Genomic DNA, 20,148 nt, shown 5'->3' with positions numbered 1-20,148 from the left:
GCTTGAACTGATATAAAACAAATAACAACAAATAAAGCAGCAGATACAATGCAATAACAAGCAATTACACATAACAACAATATAATATGGAGTTCACCCAAAACTCTTGGGCTACGTCTCTTTGAGCTCTAGTCAACTCAACTAGGCTCTCTGGGATTATGGCTTAAATTATTTTACAAGCTCCACGCTCAACTCCAGTGGTTTACACTGAACCTATGGGCTTAGAATGCCATCTTACCCCTCTCGCTGTCCTCACTTTGCAGAGAGATCTAGGCTTCTCTGGACTTGACTCCTTCAATCGCCGCTCTGAGCGATCTTGCTCTAGCTTGCACCAATTCCCTCATAATCCTCTTAACCATCTCTAGAATGCCTTCTTCTATCTTCAGAACACTCTGGACACCAACAACAGCTTGATCATTTCGACCCTTTGTTGTTCTGCAACTTCACTACAGCTCCATGGCTCTTAGAAGTTTGTTGTGAGCTCTCTAGCTCTGGCTCTGGCTCTGGCTCTTGCTCTTGGCTCTGGCTCTGGCTCTTGGCTTTGGCTCTTGTCTCTGGCTCTGGCTCTCTATGAGCTTCTTTCGGCCTCTGTGTGCCTCTGTAGTTCACTTGACCTCAAAGCGACTCTCGACAACCTTCCAGTGACCTTTTTCAGTTCTCCAGCTCTCTCGGCAACCTTCAGCTACCTTCAGCACTTGTGCTCTCTGTGTTTTTATCATGCATCGGTTACAATCCTCCATCATTGAAGAACCTGATTGTTTCTTCATAAGAATCCATTTACAAATGGAAAAGAACAAGCGGGCAGGAAAACCCGGTCGTTTTGCTTCCTCTGGCCGTGTCAGCGAAATAACGGAAATACACAGGAAACGCATGCAAAACACATCATGGGCCTTTAGCCCAGACTTCAAATATTATGGAATCATCCCTATAAACCTATCGAGTCCATCCAAATATCGCTTATCGCTATCGCATGGCATAATGGCCAAAAAAACCCAATACACGGATAATACACAGAAAATCCGAAAATCCGGATTTCAAAACTTATGAAATCGCGTCCATAATTCGTATCGAGTCTGCCTTTTTATCGGCATATCGCAAGTCGCAATCACAATGTGCATTGACCCTGGTATCAGGGGTTTGCCGATATCGCTGATCGCTATCGGCCTCGTCGCTATATCGCAATCGACATATCACATATTGTTATTGCAACGGGCCCAGGGGTCTTCCCTTTGGTCGTGCCGATTCGCCGATCAAATCCTAACCGTTGATCCGCGACCGCTAATCCAACGACTAACAGTCTGTTTCGGGTGCGTAACTTGCGCAGGGATTAACTGCTCGAAAAAAGCGGTTTCCTTTCTCCTTCGTCGTGCCACTCGTCAGCGAATGTATGGATTTAGGCGGAGCCCGTCCAATACCACTTACTGCCCCTTCCTTTCGGAACTCAAAAGGTTTGCCTATTTGGTTTATAAATCAGTCGGGTCCGCTGAAGGCCTTTGCGTCTGTTTTAAGTCCTTTCCCTTTGTTTATTGCGATGCGATAAAGAATTGCGATGCAATGGGTTATAAGGGTTTTTATGTTAAAAAACACATTTTCCCTTAAGTCCCATTTATATAAGAATTTGCCTCCTTTTCAAAGGACAAAGACAAACTTCTTTTTGCGATAACTTCTTCATCTGAAATCCATTTTATCCCATTCAAGTTGCAGTAGATTCAAAATGAAAACATATACGCAATGGGGCTATTTCCAAGAGCATCCTTGGACTTTCATTTTTCTCTGTGAGGAACACTTTAGACTTAGAAGTCTATCTTAGATCCATTTTGGATCACAATAGCAACATTATCATCTATTAGGCCATACATTCATTAACCATTCATTTACTAATCAAAACATGAAAAGGGCCATAACTAAAGTCTGCCACAAAACCATGCTTATAACCAACATATAACTAGAATAATAACAATGATAGAACGACCATCAAAGCCACATAATAACAAGTATAAATACTCATGAAATACAAGAGGAGAAGAGAGCTCTTATTAACATATGCAAAAGCCAACCAAGTCAGGGACTTCCACGTACCACCTGACCATAGATTGGGTTGAACCAAATATTTCGTTTCCAATCATAAATGTGGGAATCACAACAAAACAACTAGGGCTTCCTCAAGCTTTACTGCACATCCCACCATAACCATCAAGGGATTTATAGGCCTGAAAACCTCATCTATACAACCAGGCTTTAATGTGTGTCTCGCCATTATCGGGCAAGGGATTCCTAGGCCCAAACAAAGAAAACATTCACTACAAACTTTACCACAATCTCGCCATTACCGATCAAGGGATTACTAGGCTCAACAAGCTTGGATGCCTTCGGATTTCTTCACCAATACCTTGAGGAATTTTCCTGTCTCCACCCTCAGGCTTTATCGTGTGTCCCGCCATTACCGATCAAGGGATTCCCATGCCATCGGGAATTTTCTTGAGACCACGTCACCCAGTTCCAAAACCATTTGACAATCCAGCGGATCCAAATGAAAGAACCCCATCACACCATGGTTGTTATAAAATGGCAAGGCAAGGCTGAAACAACTATCACACCTAGAAAAACCCATGCCAATGACAACAGGAGAACCAAATACACAATGCATATACCATGCATTCCAAAACTAGCAAGGAAATCATACATGCAACTTGATAACTGCAAGTAATCTTGTTGTAGCCCCTTGATCCAACTCTTCCTTGCTTTATCTTTGCTTCCCTTTGTTTCCTTGTCCTTCCTTTGCCTTCCTTTATCCAATGCTAGAGTGCCCTAAGAATGCTCTAAGTTTGCAAGAGTATGAGAGACAGAATAGAGAGAGAGCTCCAAAACTGAACTAACAAAAGTTGTGAATTGATCCTAATAAGCCCTCTTATTAATGAGGCCTCTATTTTCTTCACTTTCCTCTAATTTTCCTTCAATTTTCTCCTCATATGTAACGTGTGACCTTTCACCTTCCTTCTCTTATTTCCATTATTTTCATAAATAAAAATGCCAAATAATGCATTTTTTCCTTTTCAAAGCCTTTGCCAATTTTCCGTTAGCCATAATAAACCAAATGAACACCCATTAAGATGTTTTTTCCCAACATTCAACTTGGAATACGTGTCCCATGACCTTGGTCTTATTTTGCTTTTATTAACTTTATTACATGAACTTTTAACCCCCAGTTGTTACAAACTCCTCCCCCTTAGGGGAACATCGTCATTATTGTTTTATGACACCTACAACCAGCAAGACTGCTAAAAAGTAAAACAAACTACCCATAGAGCTTTATAACTTAGCTCAATGTAGTATTTACAATTATTAACTTGTTGAAAAGCAAACCAAAATGACAAACATAACAACATGACACCTGTACCACAGCTTTATAACACAACTCATTGTGATATTTACAATAACAACCATACATACATATGTAAATATACCAAACTCATTTTCCTTCACTGACAAATAATGAAGGATACATAGTCTGCATCTGATCAACCATATCCCATGTAGCTTCATTAGGCCCAAAGCGCTTCCATTGCACTTTAACTTATTTGATTGCTCGATTTTGGAGCATGAGTTGTTTTTGTTGCAAAATGCACTAAGGATCCAACTAGAATTCTCCTTCTGGCTCCACTTGCAATACAGACCAATCAATAACATTATCAACATATTTTACATATCTCTTAAGCAATGAAACATGGAAAACATCACAAACTTTCACTGTCATAGGTAGTGCAATTTTCTAGGCCACTGGTCCAACCCTCTTAAGGATCTTGAAAGGCTCGTAATACCGAAGTTCCAACTTCACACATGACCCAATCCTCAAGGAGCTCTTCTCGGGCTTGATGCGCAATTACAAATGTTCCCTAACCTGAAATCCTTAAATGCCCTGTGTTGGTCTGCATAACTTTTCTAGCTATCCTGTGCTACCTTTAGATTTTGCTTAGTAACCTACATTTCCTATTCCATCTCTACCAACATGTCTGGTCCTATCAACACCCTATTCACTGGATCACTCTAACTGATGGGAGTATTACAACTCTATCTATAAAGTGCCTCAAACCGACTCATCCTTTGTGACTCCTGATATCCATTGTTATATGCAAACTCCACCAGTGGAAGATACTCTTCCCACTTCTGTTTTTTATGCATAACATACATTATCAACATGTCCTCCAAAATCCTATTGACCCTCTCTGTCTGTCCATTTGCCTGCGAATGATAAGTTGTATTGAATGTCAACTTTGTACCCAAACTTGTAAATAACTCTTTCCAAAACCTGGAAGTGAACTTAACATCTCCATCTGACACAATATTCTTTGGAACACTATGTAACCTCACTATATATCTGATGAAGATTTGTGCTACATCTCTAGCTGAATAAATAGACCTCACTGGAATGAAGTGTTCTACCTTTTTCAACCTGTCAACCACAACCATAATAGGATCATGTTGTCTAGATGTCCTCAACAAACCTGAATTAAATCCTTGGAATTTCCATTATGGAATCATAATCGACTATAGTAGACCACCTGGATGCTTGCACTCTGCTTTTACCTATTGACAATCCAAACATCTAGCCACAAACTCTGCCACTTCGTTCTTCATATTCGGCCAATAGTAGAACTTCTTCACCATTTCCAATGTCTTATGATATCCCAGATGACTTTAATACAATTTAACATGAAATTCCCTTAAGATAAGCTTATTGAGTTCACAGTTTTATGACACATAGATCTTATCCCTAAATTTGACCAAACCATCCGCTGTGAGATGATAGTCCACATCCTGATCACTTGTACCATGCTGCTATAACCTGTGCCTAAGCTCCCTATACCTATCATCCTATTGTCTTGCTTGTAAGATCCGATCATGTAAATTTGTCCCATAAGAACTCATAATTTCTATATGATTTACCTATACTCTTATGTTAAGAGCATCTGCAACCCTGTTCTCTTTTCCTTTAATGTACCTAATCTCGAAGTCAAACTCACTAATCGTGGCCAACCACCTAGCTTGCCTAACATTCATATTAGGTTGGTCAAAAAATTATCTCAACCCACTGTGGTCACTCATCAAAATGAACCTCCTGCTAAGAAGACAGTGCCTCCACATCTTCATTGCATGGATGATCACTGCCAACTCAAGATCACATGTCACATAGTTCTGCTCATGTTCATTTAATTTCCTTGATTCGTAAGATACCACTTGTCCCTCTTGCATCAAGACTCCACCAAGTCCTCTCTTGCAATCATTTGTACACACCACAAACGCTTTATCCGGATATACAATCTTGAGAATTGGAGGATTGGTCAACAACTGCTCAAAACTTGCTGCACATTACTCTGTCCACTCAATTTTCTTTCCTTTCCTCTGCAATGATGTAATAGGATAGAAAATATGTGAGAATTTCTTGATGAACCTCATGTAGTAACCTGCTAACCCCATGAATGATCTCACCCCATCGACATTCCTAGGAGTTGCCCATTCCATAATAACTCTTATCTTTTCCAGATCCACTGCTATGCCTTCCTTGGAAACAACATGTCCCATGTAATGCACCTATGTCTGAAAAAAACTGCATTTACTAAGCTTGGCATACAACTAATTCTCTCTTAGCAATTTCAACGTTGTTGCTAAGTGTTCGACATGCTCTTCCTCATTCTTAGAATATATCAATGTATCATCAATGAATACAATAACAAACTTGTCCAGATAAGGACACAACACACTATTTATCAAGCACATGAAAGTAGTTGGAGCATTAGCCAAACCAAAAGGAACTACAACAAACTCATAGTTCCCATACCTAGTCCGAAAAGCATTCTTGTAGATGTCCTCTTCTTTAATGTGTACATGATGATATCCTAATCTCAAATCAATCTTTGAGAACATTGTTGCTCCCTTCAACTGGTCAAACAAGTCATCAATCCTCGACAACAAATACTTATTCTTGATGGTTACCTTGTTCAAATGCCTGCAATCAATACACAACCTAAGAGTACCATCCTTCTTCTTCACAAACAACATTGGTGCACCCCACTGCGATACACTTGACCTTATGCATCCTTTGTTAAGAATTTCCTTCAACTGCAACTTCAATTCCACTAACTCTAAAGTGCTCATCCTGTATGGTGCCTTTGATGCTGGTGCTGCCCGTGGTACCAACTCAATAGAAAAGTCCACTTCTCGATGAGGCAGAAACTCTGAAATCTCTATTGGGAATACATCCTGAAACTGCTGCAAAACCATATACTTCTTGAAGACTTATGTATCCTCAACATCACTAGAAATATGTATTGTAAATAACACACACCCTTTATTACGACTGCGCTTTGCCTGCATAACTGTAACCATTCTAACTGATGTAACCTTCTTCTTACCCTGCAAGATTCTTTGTTCTCCATTGACATCCAAGCACTCAATGGCCTTGTCATAGCAATCTACTTTGCTCGTGTGAAGGTACAACCAATCCATACCCAGAAGAACACTGTATGACCCAATGGAAGCACATTCAAATGCGCTAACGTAGGCATACCATTCAACTCATATGCACAAGCTCTTACCCAATGATGAACTATTTTCTTAGTACTTGTAGCCAACTGCATTAACCAAGACTTTGCATGAACTTCTTTTATCAAACCACACTTATCCACTAGGTCAAGGCTAACATAACTATAATTATATCTAAGGTCAATCAAAATAGAAACAACTTGATCACAAAGCTTACCGTCCATCTCGATAATAGATGCTTGTTGATTTGCCTGCCTATTATCTAATGCTACATAGATATGAGGAATGCTCTGCCCAACATCCCCAACCATCTACGCTCCTTGTGCACTGTATGTCTGAGGTCTACCACCCTAATATGGTCAATCCTTCTTGAGATCCTCCTTGCCACATATCCAACATTGCAACTGTCTCTTACCCTCACTTTTATTCTGCTACCCTCCAAGTTGTGACCCATGTCCCTTTCCAACTACATTGAACTTTATGTAAGGAACAACATTCTCTTTCTCACCCGCATCTTGAGGTCTTGTTTGCTTTAGTAGCCATTTAACTTTAGTGTTATCTTTCCCTTTCTAATCTTGCTGAGATTATGTCTTATGCTTCGATTGCTCATAACAGTGATTCAACTTTCCAATTACTTCTTCAAGCGACCGAGGCTCATCATACTCAATCCGATCTTTAAATGCTAATGGTAATTCACTGACAAATCTTTGAACTCTGGCCTTCTCATCCTTAAGATACGATTATACCTCAACAACTCCAGAAAATTAGTCGTATACTCCTCATCTATCATCGATCCCATCTTTAGCTCATAAAACTCCTTAACTTTACTGTCATAGTAACTTTTGACAAGTACTTTTTCCTGAAAAGTCCCTTGAAATCATGCCAACTCAACTCCTTTGTCCTGATGTCTCTGATCCGCTTCACATCTTCCCACCATATGTCTGCTTTCCCTTTGAGGTTGGAAATAACTATTGTGGCCTTCATGTTTTTTGTGTAGCCGTGCAACTCAAAGAATTTCTTCATTCCAAGCAACCATGCCTCTACATCCTCCGACTTCTTCAGCTCTCGATCAAATGTAGGTGGCATGGCTTTCTTAAACTCATAAGAAAAATATTCCATGTCATTCCTTCTGTAAGAATGATAGCGATGATGACCATCGTACTTGTCCAAACCAAAACTAGAATAAATCCCATGTCCACTGCCTCTCTTATCAGGTGTATCCAAGAATCTGTCCTCCCTGATGGTATCATCCCTGTTTGACCTGTGCCCATCATGAGATCTGCTACCATAAGCTCCATTAGTCTTGTCCTCCTATCCATGACTGATCCTAAGTGGTCCCTGTCTCTGCAAATCTGACAAACTCTGAAGGATAACTGCATTGACCTCTACTTGTTTCTCATGTGCCCTCACCAGTGTCTCTTATGACTGAATGATTCTTATCTGCTTTACAACTTTTTATTTTTGCCTTCAAACTTCTCAAATTATCTGCTATGTGAGGGGAGTACTCATCATCATGTTGCTCATTTGATTTGTAGGGAGAGTCTCGTGAACTATAATCCACCATTTTTCTATTCATCTTTGATCCTATTCTTTTGACAAGTATACCGTGGCAGATAACCAAACATAAACATAACCAACATACTTTAGCACGGTCCCGGGGAGGACATCTCATCTGCAAGGTCAACCAGATTAGCACGATACATGTATAATCATAATCATAACAATATATCGACATCATCTCAATCATCATCCAATTACCATGCACGATGTCACAATTGTAACACCGATTCGACACGTGCTAGTCAGAGCCACTATAATGCATGCATGAAAACATATAGACACTGACATGCATTCATGACAAACACATCCCAACAACAACATCATCAACTTCTACATGACAACACAACTATAACAACGACTATCACCATGCATACATAACAAGCACATATACAACTTTCATGCATGCATGACAACCATATTCCACCCATCCAGTCCAAGTGTTGAACCATGCTCTGACAGCTCTTTGTAACACCCTCCTCCCACACTTACCCAAGTTAACCGGTCCACCATGGTAAATATATGATGAAACATTACTATGATATGACTCAACCTCCTACGTACAATTAAGGAAATGGAATCGTTCAACCAAAATTTTACTGACCACTGTGAGGAACTATGGGACCCACAGGAGCTAACCAACCCTCCAAGTGCCCAACCCCTGAGTTAACTTGACTTTTTAATGATCTGGATCCTCAATCACTCCTATGACAAGGCAAGTAAACAACTTTAACCCCTTTAGTCACTCCCACGAGCCTACTTCCCAACGACTATAGACTAAATTGCTCAGTTCTGTGCCAACGACCCCGAGATTTGAGCCACTTTTTCAGACTAGGATCCATATCTCTCCCTATACCTCAATGAAACTCTCAGAAATGACAAATAACAAAAAGACAAGACCTCTAATGCAAAAATTGAACCATGACTTAACCTGACCCATCCTAACTATGACAAACATTTCATCAAACATATCATGAACATGTAATCTACGGGTCATAATTACATATTTGAGCATAGGGATCTCATACTTAAATGAGAATTGTTAAGAAGGTCTAATGTCTTCTCTCAATAGTTGCATTATCATCTATTAGGTCATACATTCATTAACCATTCATTTACTAATCAAAACATGATGAGAGTCATAACTAATGTCTGTCATAAAACCCTGGTTATAACCAACATATAACCAAAATAATAACAATGATAGAACAACCATCAAAGCCACATAATAACAAGTATAAATACTCATGAAATACAAGAGGAAAAGAGAGTTCTTATTAACATATGCAAAAGTCAACCAAGTCAGGGAGTTCCACGTACCATCTGACCATAGATTGGGCCGAACCAAACCTTTATTTTAGCCAATCACCCCTGTGCCATATTCCAAGCATGAATGTGGGACTCACAACAAAACAACCAAAGCTTCTTCAGGCTTTACTGCACATCCCACCATTACAGGTTAAGGGATTTCTAGGCCCGAAACCCTCATCTATACAACCAAGCTTTAGTGTGTATCTTGTCATTACCAGTTAAGGGATTCCTAGGCCCAAACAAAGAAAACATATGCTACAGGATTTACTGCAATCCCACCAACCGATGAAGGGATTACTAGGCCTAAACAAGCTTGGATGCCTCCAGATTTCTTCACCAATACCTTGAGTAATTTTCCTGTCTCCACCCTCAGGATTTACCGTATATCCCGCCATTACCAGTCAAGGGATTCTTAAGCCCTTGGGAATTTTCCTGAGACCACCTCACTTGGTTCCAAAACCATCCGACAATCCAGCTCAACCAAATGAAAGGAACCCATCACACCATGACTATCCGGAAATGGTAAGACAATGCTGAAACCACCATCACACCTGGAAAAACCCATGCCAATGACAATAAAATAACCAAATACACACATGCATGTACCATGCATGCCAAAAATCTAGCAAGGAAATCATACATACAACTCGATACTTGCAAGTAATCCCGCTGTAGCCGCTTGATCCAACTCTTCTTTGCTTGATCTTTGCTTCCTCGTCCTTCCTTTGCCTTCCTTTCTCCAACAGTAGAGTGCTACAAGAATGCTTTAAGTGTGCAAGAGTATGAGAGAGAGAATAGGGAGAGAACTCCAAACCTGAACTAACAAAAGTTGCGAACTGATCCTCATAAGCCTTTTTATTAATGAAACCTCTATTTTCTTCAATTTCCTCTAATTTTCCTTCAATCTCCTCCTCATATGCAACCTGTGACCTTTCACCTTCCTTTTCTCATATTTTCTATTATTTTCATAAATAAAAATGCCAATTATGCCTCTTTGCCTTTTCAAAGCCTTTACCATTAGGATGTTTTGCCCAACATTCAGCTTGGAATATGTGTCCCATGCCTATTATTAACTTTATTACATGAACTTTTAACTCGGACCGTTACAAAAAGAATCCCTCCACCTCTTGCTATTCAGTTGAATTCAAAATATATTGTATGTAAAATGAAATGTAATTTGACACCACCTATAGCTTTAAATAATGTGCTCCTTATTATTATAAGGATTTGAGGTCATAAACATATAAAACTAGCTAAATAACACCCCATCACAGAATAAAAATCCATGTTACATTACAATGGTAAAATATCAATAATTAAAAATTAAAAATTTAATAATTCATAACTAAATATTAAATAAAAATATGAAAATTCCGCGTCATAACATATTTGAACTTGGCTCAATTAATAATTATATTTACCACAAAATCATATATGTATGTATAAATCACAGTGACACACATTTACCATCACACAAAATTATTTTTTTCCTCTAACCATGCAGACAGCAATGGACAAATCCCCGTCCACACTTATTTTTAAAATAAAGTAACTCTTCACGAAACCATTTACGCCTCAGCTCACCCGCGCTGTACAAATACCTTGCTCACACCATCTACTTTTGTATAAATACAAGGAAAATAACATGAAATTTTGTACATATCTATTTTTATTTGCTTGGGTGGCCTTTGAACCAACGAAAGCCAAACATTCCCTCACTGCTTAGTGGTGGAAAACTTCAACCGGGTGAGCTCTCCCACCGACTCCACTGTATTTCGCTAGTCCAACTGTCGTTGGATTCCTTAACCACGGTTAACAGTGGTAAGGAATTTTTTCATTTTCCGGGGAGAAGAGCAAAACGAGCAGCCATGTTCTGCATTTGCATGTGCGCTTCCATTTCGCTCTATCGCGGCTTTGTCCAGCGAGGATACTTATGATATCTCCAAAGCCCCAGAGGCAAATCAAAGATATTGACACTGATCAGGTCAGGGTTTTGATCCCGCCGCGTCCTGTGAAACAGAGGACCAAAACAATACAGGTAATCGGATCGACTTCATCGAATTAAGCGCCCGGGGACTTCGAAAACGAGATCCGACCTTTAAGATGGCTATTTTTTGATACACAGGATGAATGCACCATGTTATTCGATTTACAGCGAAGAAAAATAATTGCAATTTTCTCAGTCTCTGAAAAATTCGGGGTTAGCGAACATGGAAGTGGATTCGAACGCAGGAGCAGAAGTCGTTCAGGAAGAGGCAGCCGTTCCGGCTCCTCCTGGGCCTCCCGTACAAGCGGCGAACCTCCCCCCGCCGGTCGGACCTAGGGCTGCCCCGTCATACCGGGTAGTTAATTCGATTATAGAGAACAAAGATGACGGACCGGGCCCTAGGTGTGGTCACACTTTGACGGCTGTTGCCTCGGTCGGCTCAGAAGGAACACCGGGCTATATTGGCCCTAGGTTGATTTTGTTCGGCGGTGCGACTGCGCTTGAAGGAAATTCAGCTGCTGCTGCTCCTCCGCCTTCATCTGGTGGAAGTGCAGGGATCAGTACGCTTTTTCCTTGCTTTTCTCTTTCTCTATGTCTGGCTTTTTGCTTAATATTTGAAATTCGCTTTTCCGTGTTTAATTGTTGCAGTTTTCCCTGAAATTCCGCACAAGTAATCAAAGCTTCGTTCATGTTAGAAGTATTGCATTGATTCGCATTTCTGCATTTTTTAAAATATTTCTTTTTTAGATTTTCCCAGAAGTAATTAAAGCTTTGTTGATGTTAGAAGTGTTGTATTGATTTGCATTTCTGCGTTTTATTGTTTCAGTTTTCTTTAAATTTACGCAGAAGTAATTAAAGTTTTGTCGATGTTAGAAATGTTACATTGATTTTCATTACTGCGTTTTTTTGTTTCTGTTTTGTTAAATTTTTGCATAAGCAATTAAATCTTTGTCAGACGTTAGAAATGTTGCATTAATTTGCATTTCTACGTTTAATTCTTTCATTTATCTTTAAATTTCCGCTGTAGTAATTAAGCTTTGTCAATGTTATAGAAAGTGCTGCATTGATTTCGATTTGTTTATTTTACTGTTTTAGTTTACTTTAAATTTTCGCTTAAGTGATTAAAGTTGTGCCTCGGTTCTATGTTAGAAATGGCGCATTCATTATGTCATGCCATCCTGAACTGTGTTTTTTCAGCAACCAATTGGGAAACTAAAGGTTTTGTGTTTTGTATGGAGATCTATGATTGATAGCTTCAAAATCACTTGAACTGTTTTCTCCTGGAAAAAAAATCGGAATTTTATTCAATACGAAAAGAGATTGCATTCTGTAGATGCTTGGTGCATTGCATAAGAGATCGTAAGAGAGCATACATGTCTAAACATCCCTATACTGCCCTTATAGATTTACCATACAAAAGGGTCTATGGATATGCTCAGACTTTACCCTATACAGATCAACGGGCAGATCCACCACATTAGCTAGGAAAAATACATCAGCAACTGTCCAAAAATTTCCAAAATATTGACCCCCAGTTGGATCACTGATAGGACAAAAGAGCCAGAGTTACGTACTACCCAGACCTTTGGCAAGTTCTGCCATCTCCAAGAGCCGATAAATGAATCAAGACAGAACTAATAATTGTCCTTGTAAAGACCAGATATTGCAGCTCAAACAAAAAATAGAAATGATGTGATCCTGCAGAATGTGTCTTTGATTTCCTCCAAGAGCACAGCTCAGCAGCCAATTGAGAGCCTCTGTTGAGAGTTTGTCAGCATCAGTGTCGAGCTCTCTGGAAACATGAACAAATTAGATTTGATAAAAAACAGATGGATTCCTCACTTCCTTAAAGACAAGGCTTAGAAACAGGTTAGATAATCTATTATTCCCAGTCATTCAATTGATTAGCACCCAAAAATCCCCCAAAACCTGAACTTGGGATACACCTTTTTAAGCAGCCAGGTTAAAAAAAGAATTCAAGGCAAGGAGTTCAACGTAATTGTTAGAGCTTCCTCCTAAAGCAGCTTTAAAATGAATGAAGTGGTTCTCACTTAAATAGAAAATGCTACCTGCCTCGCAGAAAGGGGGGGTGGTTTGACTGGCACCTTCCAAGTGTTGAATGGTGTTGTCATTGATGTCAACATCAGTTATTGAACGCTCTTAATATTTGTCTGGATTACATCAGTTGGAAGCTCCAAAGGATGAAGCCCTTGAAAACCCTAGAAGCCCTGCACTTGTTTGAATTTTTGAGGACGAAATTCAGTTGGATTGCTCCTAAGATCACCATCAGTTGGATGCTCCTCGTTGATCTGATTCCAGTGGTATATGGCATGCCACGAGAGCCCTCACGGGTTGAGAGATATGATTGTTTGAAGATGAAGCACCCACCCTGTGGTGAAAAGCCCCAACAATGGATGATGTGGCAGTCTATCATTGGCCAAACATCTTCTCAAAAATTAAATTAAGGTGTATTATGGCACAAGGGTGTTTCTGGAAGGTTTGAAAGCCTATTTTGAAATTAAAAGCACACGAGGGTTTTTGTCTATATCCCAAAAGGCAGACAGCCTCATCTATTGGCTCCAATTTTAAAATTCAAATCTTTAAAATAAGGTTTTTCCTCCTAAGTCAGTTGCCCTAATTTGTGTCCTCTATAAACTAAAAAAATGCACCATATCTCACCTTCTTAGTATGAATTGAACACATCTAATTAAGTTCCTGCTCTGAAATTTTTGGCCTTGTGGAGTATTGCTAGATCAGACAAGAAGCCTTGTTTGGAAGTTTTTGACTGCAATTTTCTTAATGGATCCAGCCTCTCTTAGGGCATGGTTCTGTGCACTTTGGCCCTGAGGAACAAGAAGTTTTGGTTGGGTTTATGACTATGATTTCTGGGCATAAGGGTTACGTTTGTCAGATTTTTGCAGGTGAAATCACACTATGATGAAGAATTAACTTTGGTCATATCCAGTAAAAATATTACCAGTGCGCAGTTCTTTATGGTCTACTTGGCCTCCTTTTGAAAGACGTCTGAATTTTTCTAAGGCTGGTTTGTGTAGGAGGTTCGACTCTCAAGAATCTCATATTCTCGGCCCTTCAAACAATCTGAAGCACAGAACGATGATCTAAATGAACTAGTCTTGTGATAAATTTGCGGCCTGGTTAGGTTATCTCTGCAGATTGCAACTGAAGACATCCTCATAATGAGGTAAAGGTCTATTGATTATTAGCTGAGCAGGGAATGATAAGCTATAAACAAAGAACCAAAAGTAGACCTTATCATTATATCTTGAGATAGTCGCTTAAAGGAGACTTTGAAGCAGCCGCTGTGTGTATTGTTTGCAAATTTCATTATGCATTCCATGATTCGGCCTTGGTTCAGAGTAAGAAGAAATATTGAGAGCGTTCTCCATACATTTACCTGCGGCCTTTTATTCTAGAACACATCTATTGACAATACATTTCGAGCTACCTTGTATCACATAGAGACTCATTTTGATTGCAGACCTGTGTAGTATTCTCTGTATAAAAATTGGCATTTACTGTGACATTTCGGTGCTAATACTTGCAGCCTCACCTAGACTTCATCTGCGGCCTCTTTGATTCATCGCAGTGGCTGAAGTATTTAAGACCAGATGTGTTGAAGTCAATTTGTTTGATGTCCTAATCAAGTTTGCTGGCATCTGAAGTGAAGAATTGAAATACTATTAGCCCTCCATCTCTGAGATTCGTTGAAATACTTACTGTGGCTCAAATCTGAAGGGTATGCTCAGAGATCCTATTCTAGACTATTGCAGTAGGCACTGTAAGAAGATATCTACAGGCAGAGACATCAACATATTATTGGCAGCAGACAGAAGGCATCTAATCATCCAGACTTGTCTACAAAGCAACATTTGTTTAACAGTATGGTTGTTCACCTTGATGCAGATCTAAAGGAAATTTTGTGAAGATTGAAGCAGCAGGCTTGTGATATAGTCTGGTGGCATCTTGAATCCCGACAAGGAGACCTATGCACTAGTCCGTTTGAAATACAACTGAAATATTGTTGGCCATGTATGACTAAGTGTAGCATGTGTAGATGTTTGTAATACCATGAGGATAGATCTATGTAGATACATGTGAGCTAAGGCATGATTGGTCTAGACTCTAGCCTTTGCAATGAGAAGGATTTGATGAATGTATTGTTGCTGATGAGCAGTGATACATTGATGATCAGAGTAAGGTTGACTGCTAGGTATTGAAGGAACATAAATTTTTGTCATATATGCAACAGTTGATGTCTATTACCATAAGCCCTCTATATGCTATATCATATATCGCAGTTCATGCCGTGTGCTTCGCTGAGGAAGGTACCAACTTAAATGTAAATGATGCATCTGAGAATTGGCATGGCGCTGAGTAGACAGTGTGCTAATGCTTTGGGCAGATTCTTGACCATAGCCAGAAGCCTGTTTTGCTTGACCTGAGTACCATCAATTTAAGAATATATTGTTGTAAATACACTCATGCTGATAGGTTGTAACATATCACAGAATATTGATGATTCGTATATTATTGTTAGAAGGACTAGGGTTTGTATGCTGCTGTTGGAAACACTGTTGATCTGTATACCACAGGAGGCATTGAGCAGATTTGCTGCCATCAGGGTTTTGCAGAGAGACATCATGATTCTGTGATAGATAGCATTCGTTGATTTAGATGATGCTAAGTATTGACACTATTAATGCATTTTGGCAAGCTAGGGTTTGTGTTTAGTTGCAATCAATGGTATATATTGAGGATTATCTTTCAGGTTGACTTGCAGAAGGAAAGACTTGAGCAGAGACTTCACGATGAGTTGAGCCAAGCATAATACTTCGATGATATGCATTGCAGAGACGAGCAATGGAGCAACTAGGGATTTGTCATGTTGATGAGCAGAAAGAGATGATGCAGCTATTGATGTTTTATTATGACAAAGAACTTGGTAGGGTTTGATGTGCAGACTGAGGAGAGGAAGATTTGATTGACGGAGATTGTTTTGCAGTTTCCTTTATATTGATATCGAGCACAGGTGGATCCAGTGTGAAAATTGTGAAACATGGCCCGCCGGTTGATTAGGGTGGCAATGTGGTGCTAAGGTAGGTTGGAGCTTGCACAGGGCATTGGAGCGGCCTTCCAGTTGCAGCTGGTAAATAGGGTGTTGGAGCACTATTTTAAAATTCGGCCGAGTCAGATCCGACTCGGCCGAGTTGATCTGAGCCACTAAAAAATTTTATGACCCGACCGAAATACCAGTTAGGGAGGCCTAGTCATGACTGACTCGACTGAGTTATTGCATGACGACCGTTTTCGCATCTACTCGGCCGAGTCATTAAATCCGGCCAGTTACCCAAAAAAAAAACGATTTTTCTCATTTTTTTTAACCTATAAACATTTAGCTTATTGTTGGGGACTCCAAGGTGTTTTCTAAATTGGTTAAGTGCTATTTGGGGTCCATTCCCCTCTCCCAAACCCTATTTAACCCACTCAAATGCTCTCATTTTCTCACAACCATCTCATGCATTTGAGTGAGAACTTCAGTGAGAGTTAGTGAGCAGTTCTTGAGTTTGTTTTTGGAGCAGCAGTGAGGAGTCTTGGGCAAGCATTGTAGCTGGAGTGAGGAGCTTCTTGGGCAGCCATTTGGAGCAGCATTGAGGAGTTGATTCTTGGAGCAAGCTTGAGGCGACAGTTTGTGCCCGGAGGTATTTTTTTCACTTCTACAAATCTGTTTTTGCTTATTAAATTTTAGGTGCATATCTAGAAAGCCCAGAGAGTGTTTTTTGTGAAAGAAATGAACATTAAATCAATGTTTTTTTTTTAGATTGTTTGCTTTCATTTCCTAGTCAAAAAATGGCACCTAGAGCGAGAGATCCTACTTGGGCATATGTTGAAATGGTTGATAGTGAAATGCATTGCAAATTTTGCCAAAGGAAAATTAAGGAAGGCCTTGGGGGCATTAATGGGTTGAGACAACACTTGGCGGGGATTAGAGGCCAAATTACTCCATGTACCTCACCAGAAATTGGGGAGATTAGGAAGCAATTGTTAGCCAGCGTTGAGAAGTTTAAAGAAGATAAGGCTAGGCAAAGAGAGTTAGAGGCTGAAATTGGGAGGAAGAGGGAGATACAAAAAATGATGGCTACCAACCCCATTATGATTTTGAGGGTTCTTCCTCTATCCCTCATACTGATGCATCCAACCCTTTCCGATATGTTCCTCCCTCTTTTGGTTTTGTTCAAGATAAGGGAAAGGGTAGAATGAAAAAGGGTGATATGACTATCAAAAGTTATTTCACTCCCTCCTCTCCATTAGATGCACATGGTCCTAAGCTAGTAAAAGTCAAATGCATCCCACTTTAGATGACCATTGGAAGAAAGAATTGAGGGAGACTGCTTGTGAGTACATAGCTAGATGGTGGTATGACGCTGATATCCCCTTCAATGCTTCCCGTTCACCATATTATGAGCCTATGTTTGATGCCATACATGCTGCTGGAAAAGGCTTCAAAGGCGCTACTATGCATGAGCTAAGGGGGTATCGTTTGCAGAAAGAAATTGACTCCATTAATGAGTATTTGAAAGATTTCAAGGACTCATGGGCAAGAACAGGATGTACCATCATGTCAGATGGATGGATTGATCAAAGAAATCGTACCATCATAAACTTTTTTGTCTTCTGCCCACGGGGAACCATGTTTTTAAAATCAGTTGATGCATCTGATAAGGTAAAAGATGGGCAATTGTTGTTTCAGCTATTGAATCAGGTTGTTGAGGAGGTGCGGGTGGCTAATGTTGTTCAAGTCATCACAGATAATGCCTCTAACTATGTTCTTGGTTAATTTTGTGCCAGTCAAATTCTCTGTATCGGATAGCCAATAAGGCATCCAAATATTGTATTAAGAAACTACTGCATAATAATACAAGCCCTCAGCTGCTGCACCGGTTTTTCCACATTGGGTTTTTTCGTGGACATTTGTCCAAAAACAACGGTGTCAATTGTGTGTGTGGTTATTTCTTCTTGCTCAGTTCTTGTTTCCACATATAATTTAATTAGTGAAGGCCGTAGTCGTATTTACTTCGATATTTACAATGTAACACAGTAAATAACTTGCATGAATTAACAAGCAGGAGAAGTAATATCAGTTTGCTGCAGTAGGGATTTGGGTCTCCAAATTTTCACATGTAATACTCCTGCAAACACAACGATTAGCGCCAAAAAGTAATTTGGATGACAAATTGAGCAAATGGCTAGGGTTTAGAGGCCCTTTAGGGTGACGACTAGGGCTAGAATCCCTAGAAACCCTTGTAGGGAGGTCCAAAAGTGGCGTTGAGGTTGACAACTAGACCTCAAAGGGTTTGGAAGATGAAACAAATGATTTTGAGCCCATGAAACCCATCTTTAATGGATAATAAGCTTGCAAAACCAAGATTAGTCCATGAGATGGCAAAAATATGATGGGAAATTATTGCAAACCCTTGCCAAAAATTGTTGTAGGCCTGCAAAACAAAATGTTAGCCTCGAATTCACTTGTGAAAATTGGATTTGAGGCCTTCTAGGGTTGCGACCTAGGCATAGATGCCTATTTAGGCTTTCAACCTTCTTGGGTAGGCTAAATAGAGGCCACGACTAGGGCTTTTTGCACTCCAATCCCTGCGGCTAGGCCAAAAATGGCATCTAGCCCTTGTGGCTAGGAATCTAGCCTCAAAAGACTGAAAAATGCCCAAAAAATGACCTCAAACTTGAGGATCCACCTGCAAAACAACTTTAGAAATCAATTGCTGAAGAAAAACCCCAGTTGCAACAATAGGAAAACCCTCTAGGGCTAGCGGCTTCCTCAAGGAATCTAGATGTTGCCAAAATATCACTTGGGTTTTGCAGATCTTGGTCTCCATACCCTAGATCAAACCTTATAGGTTGAACAACCTATTTCTTTGGGTTGGATGACTCCTCTTTGTTAGGATACTTCGACACATAGGAAATAGTTAAGTATAACTTGGTCTAGTGTAGAGTTAGGTAAAGTGTGTTTCTTTACTATGTACTTTTGTAACTTACAATCGATGGTCACGATATGTTCTAGACATGAAGTGATCTGACGGTTCCTTCTCTCCTCAGTATTACCGACACTTGATCCGTGGCTTAACACCCGATTGGTCCATGATCTCTATTTAAAGAGCATGGAGGGTCATTTGTACAAGAGAGTAACTTATGTTTATTTCTTTTATTAATAAATTGCCTGAAGTGGCCGTGTTGGCTTAGGCCGTTGACTGTTTCCCTCTTTGAGGGTTTTAACCATGTCAAGAATACTGGTGTATTGATCTATGATCTGTTTGTGAGCGGTGTCCTTTGGTGTTTTGTTTGAGGAATTTACCTTGTAAATTCCTACATGGTATTAGAGCTATTTGAGGGCTGCATCCGTTGGTGATCCAAATCTGAAGCCGGTACAACTGCATCTGACTGTCGTTTCCTAGATCTACTGTTTTTGATTGCATTCTGGTAGCCCTCGCTACGCCATTTTTAAGATATGGAGGTATACAAACTTTATTTGCAATTCTAGCTATTCATCTCTTTGTTTATTTCGATTTATTTAGCTCTCTGTTTTTTATTACCGGATCTATACCTTTAATTTCTGCATATGCTCTTTGCCCTGCGACTCTGTGTGATCTGGGCAAATAAGAAATAGAAAAGAAGAATTTTCTCATGCGTATGCTCTTTTTCGCGGCACCTTAGTGTGATCT

General features: G+C 39.8%; 1 protein-coding gene across 1 annotated transcript in view; it reads left to right on the top strand.

Moving 5' to 3' along the window:
- The first annotated feature begins 11,105 nt into the window (after nucleotides 1-11,105).
- The window catches only part of LOC149212026 (serine/threonine-protein phosphatase BSL3-like), an 82,064-nt gene continuing 73,021 nt past the window's right edge, over nucleotides 11,106-20,148 (top strand). The window contains exon 1 of the mRNA XM_089391648.1: nucleotides 11,106-11,955. Within this exon, the coding sequence (XP_089247774.1) occupies nucleotides 11,619-11,955 (337 nt within the window). The 5' untranslated portion in view covers nucleotides 11,106-11,618. The remainder of the gene's footprint in view (nucleotides 11,956-20,148) is intronic.

The sequence above is a fragment of the Pinus tabuliformis genome, chromosome 1_1 (genome assembly GCF_031772625.1).
Source record: "Pinus tabuliformis cultivar Carrire ecotype Pingquan chromosome 1_1, CPIR1, whole genome shotgun sequence".
In the NCBI taxonomy this organism is placed as follows: domain Eukaryota; kingdom Viridiplantae; phylum Streptophyta; class Pinopsida; order Pinales; family Pinaceae; genus Pinus; species Pinus tabuliformis.
Note: the sequence above shows the minus strand (reverse complement) of the source record. Positions and strands in the feature narration are given on the sequence as shown.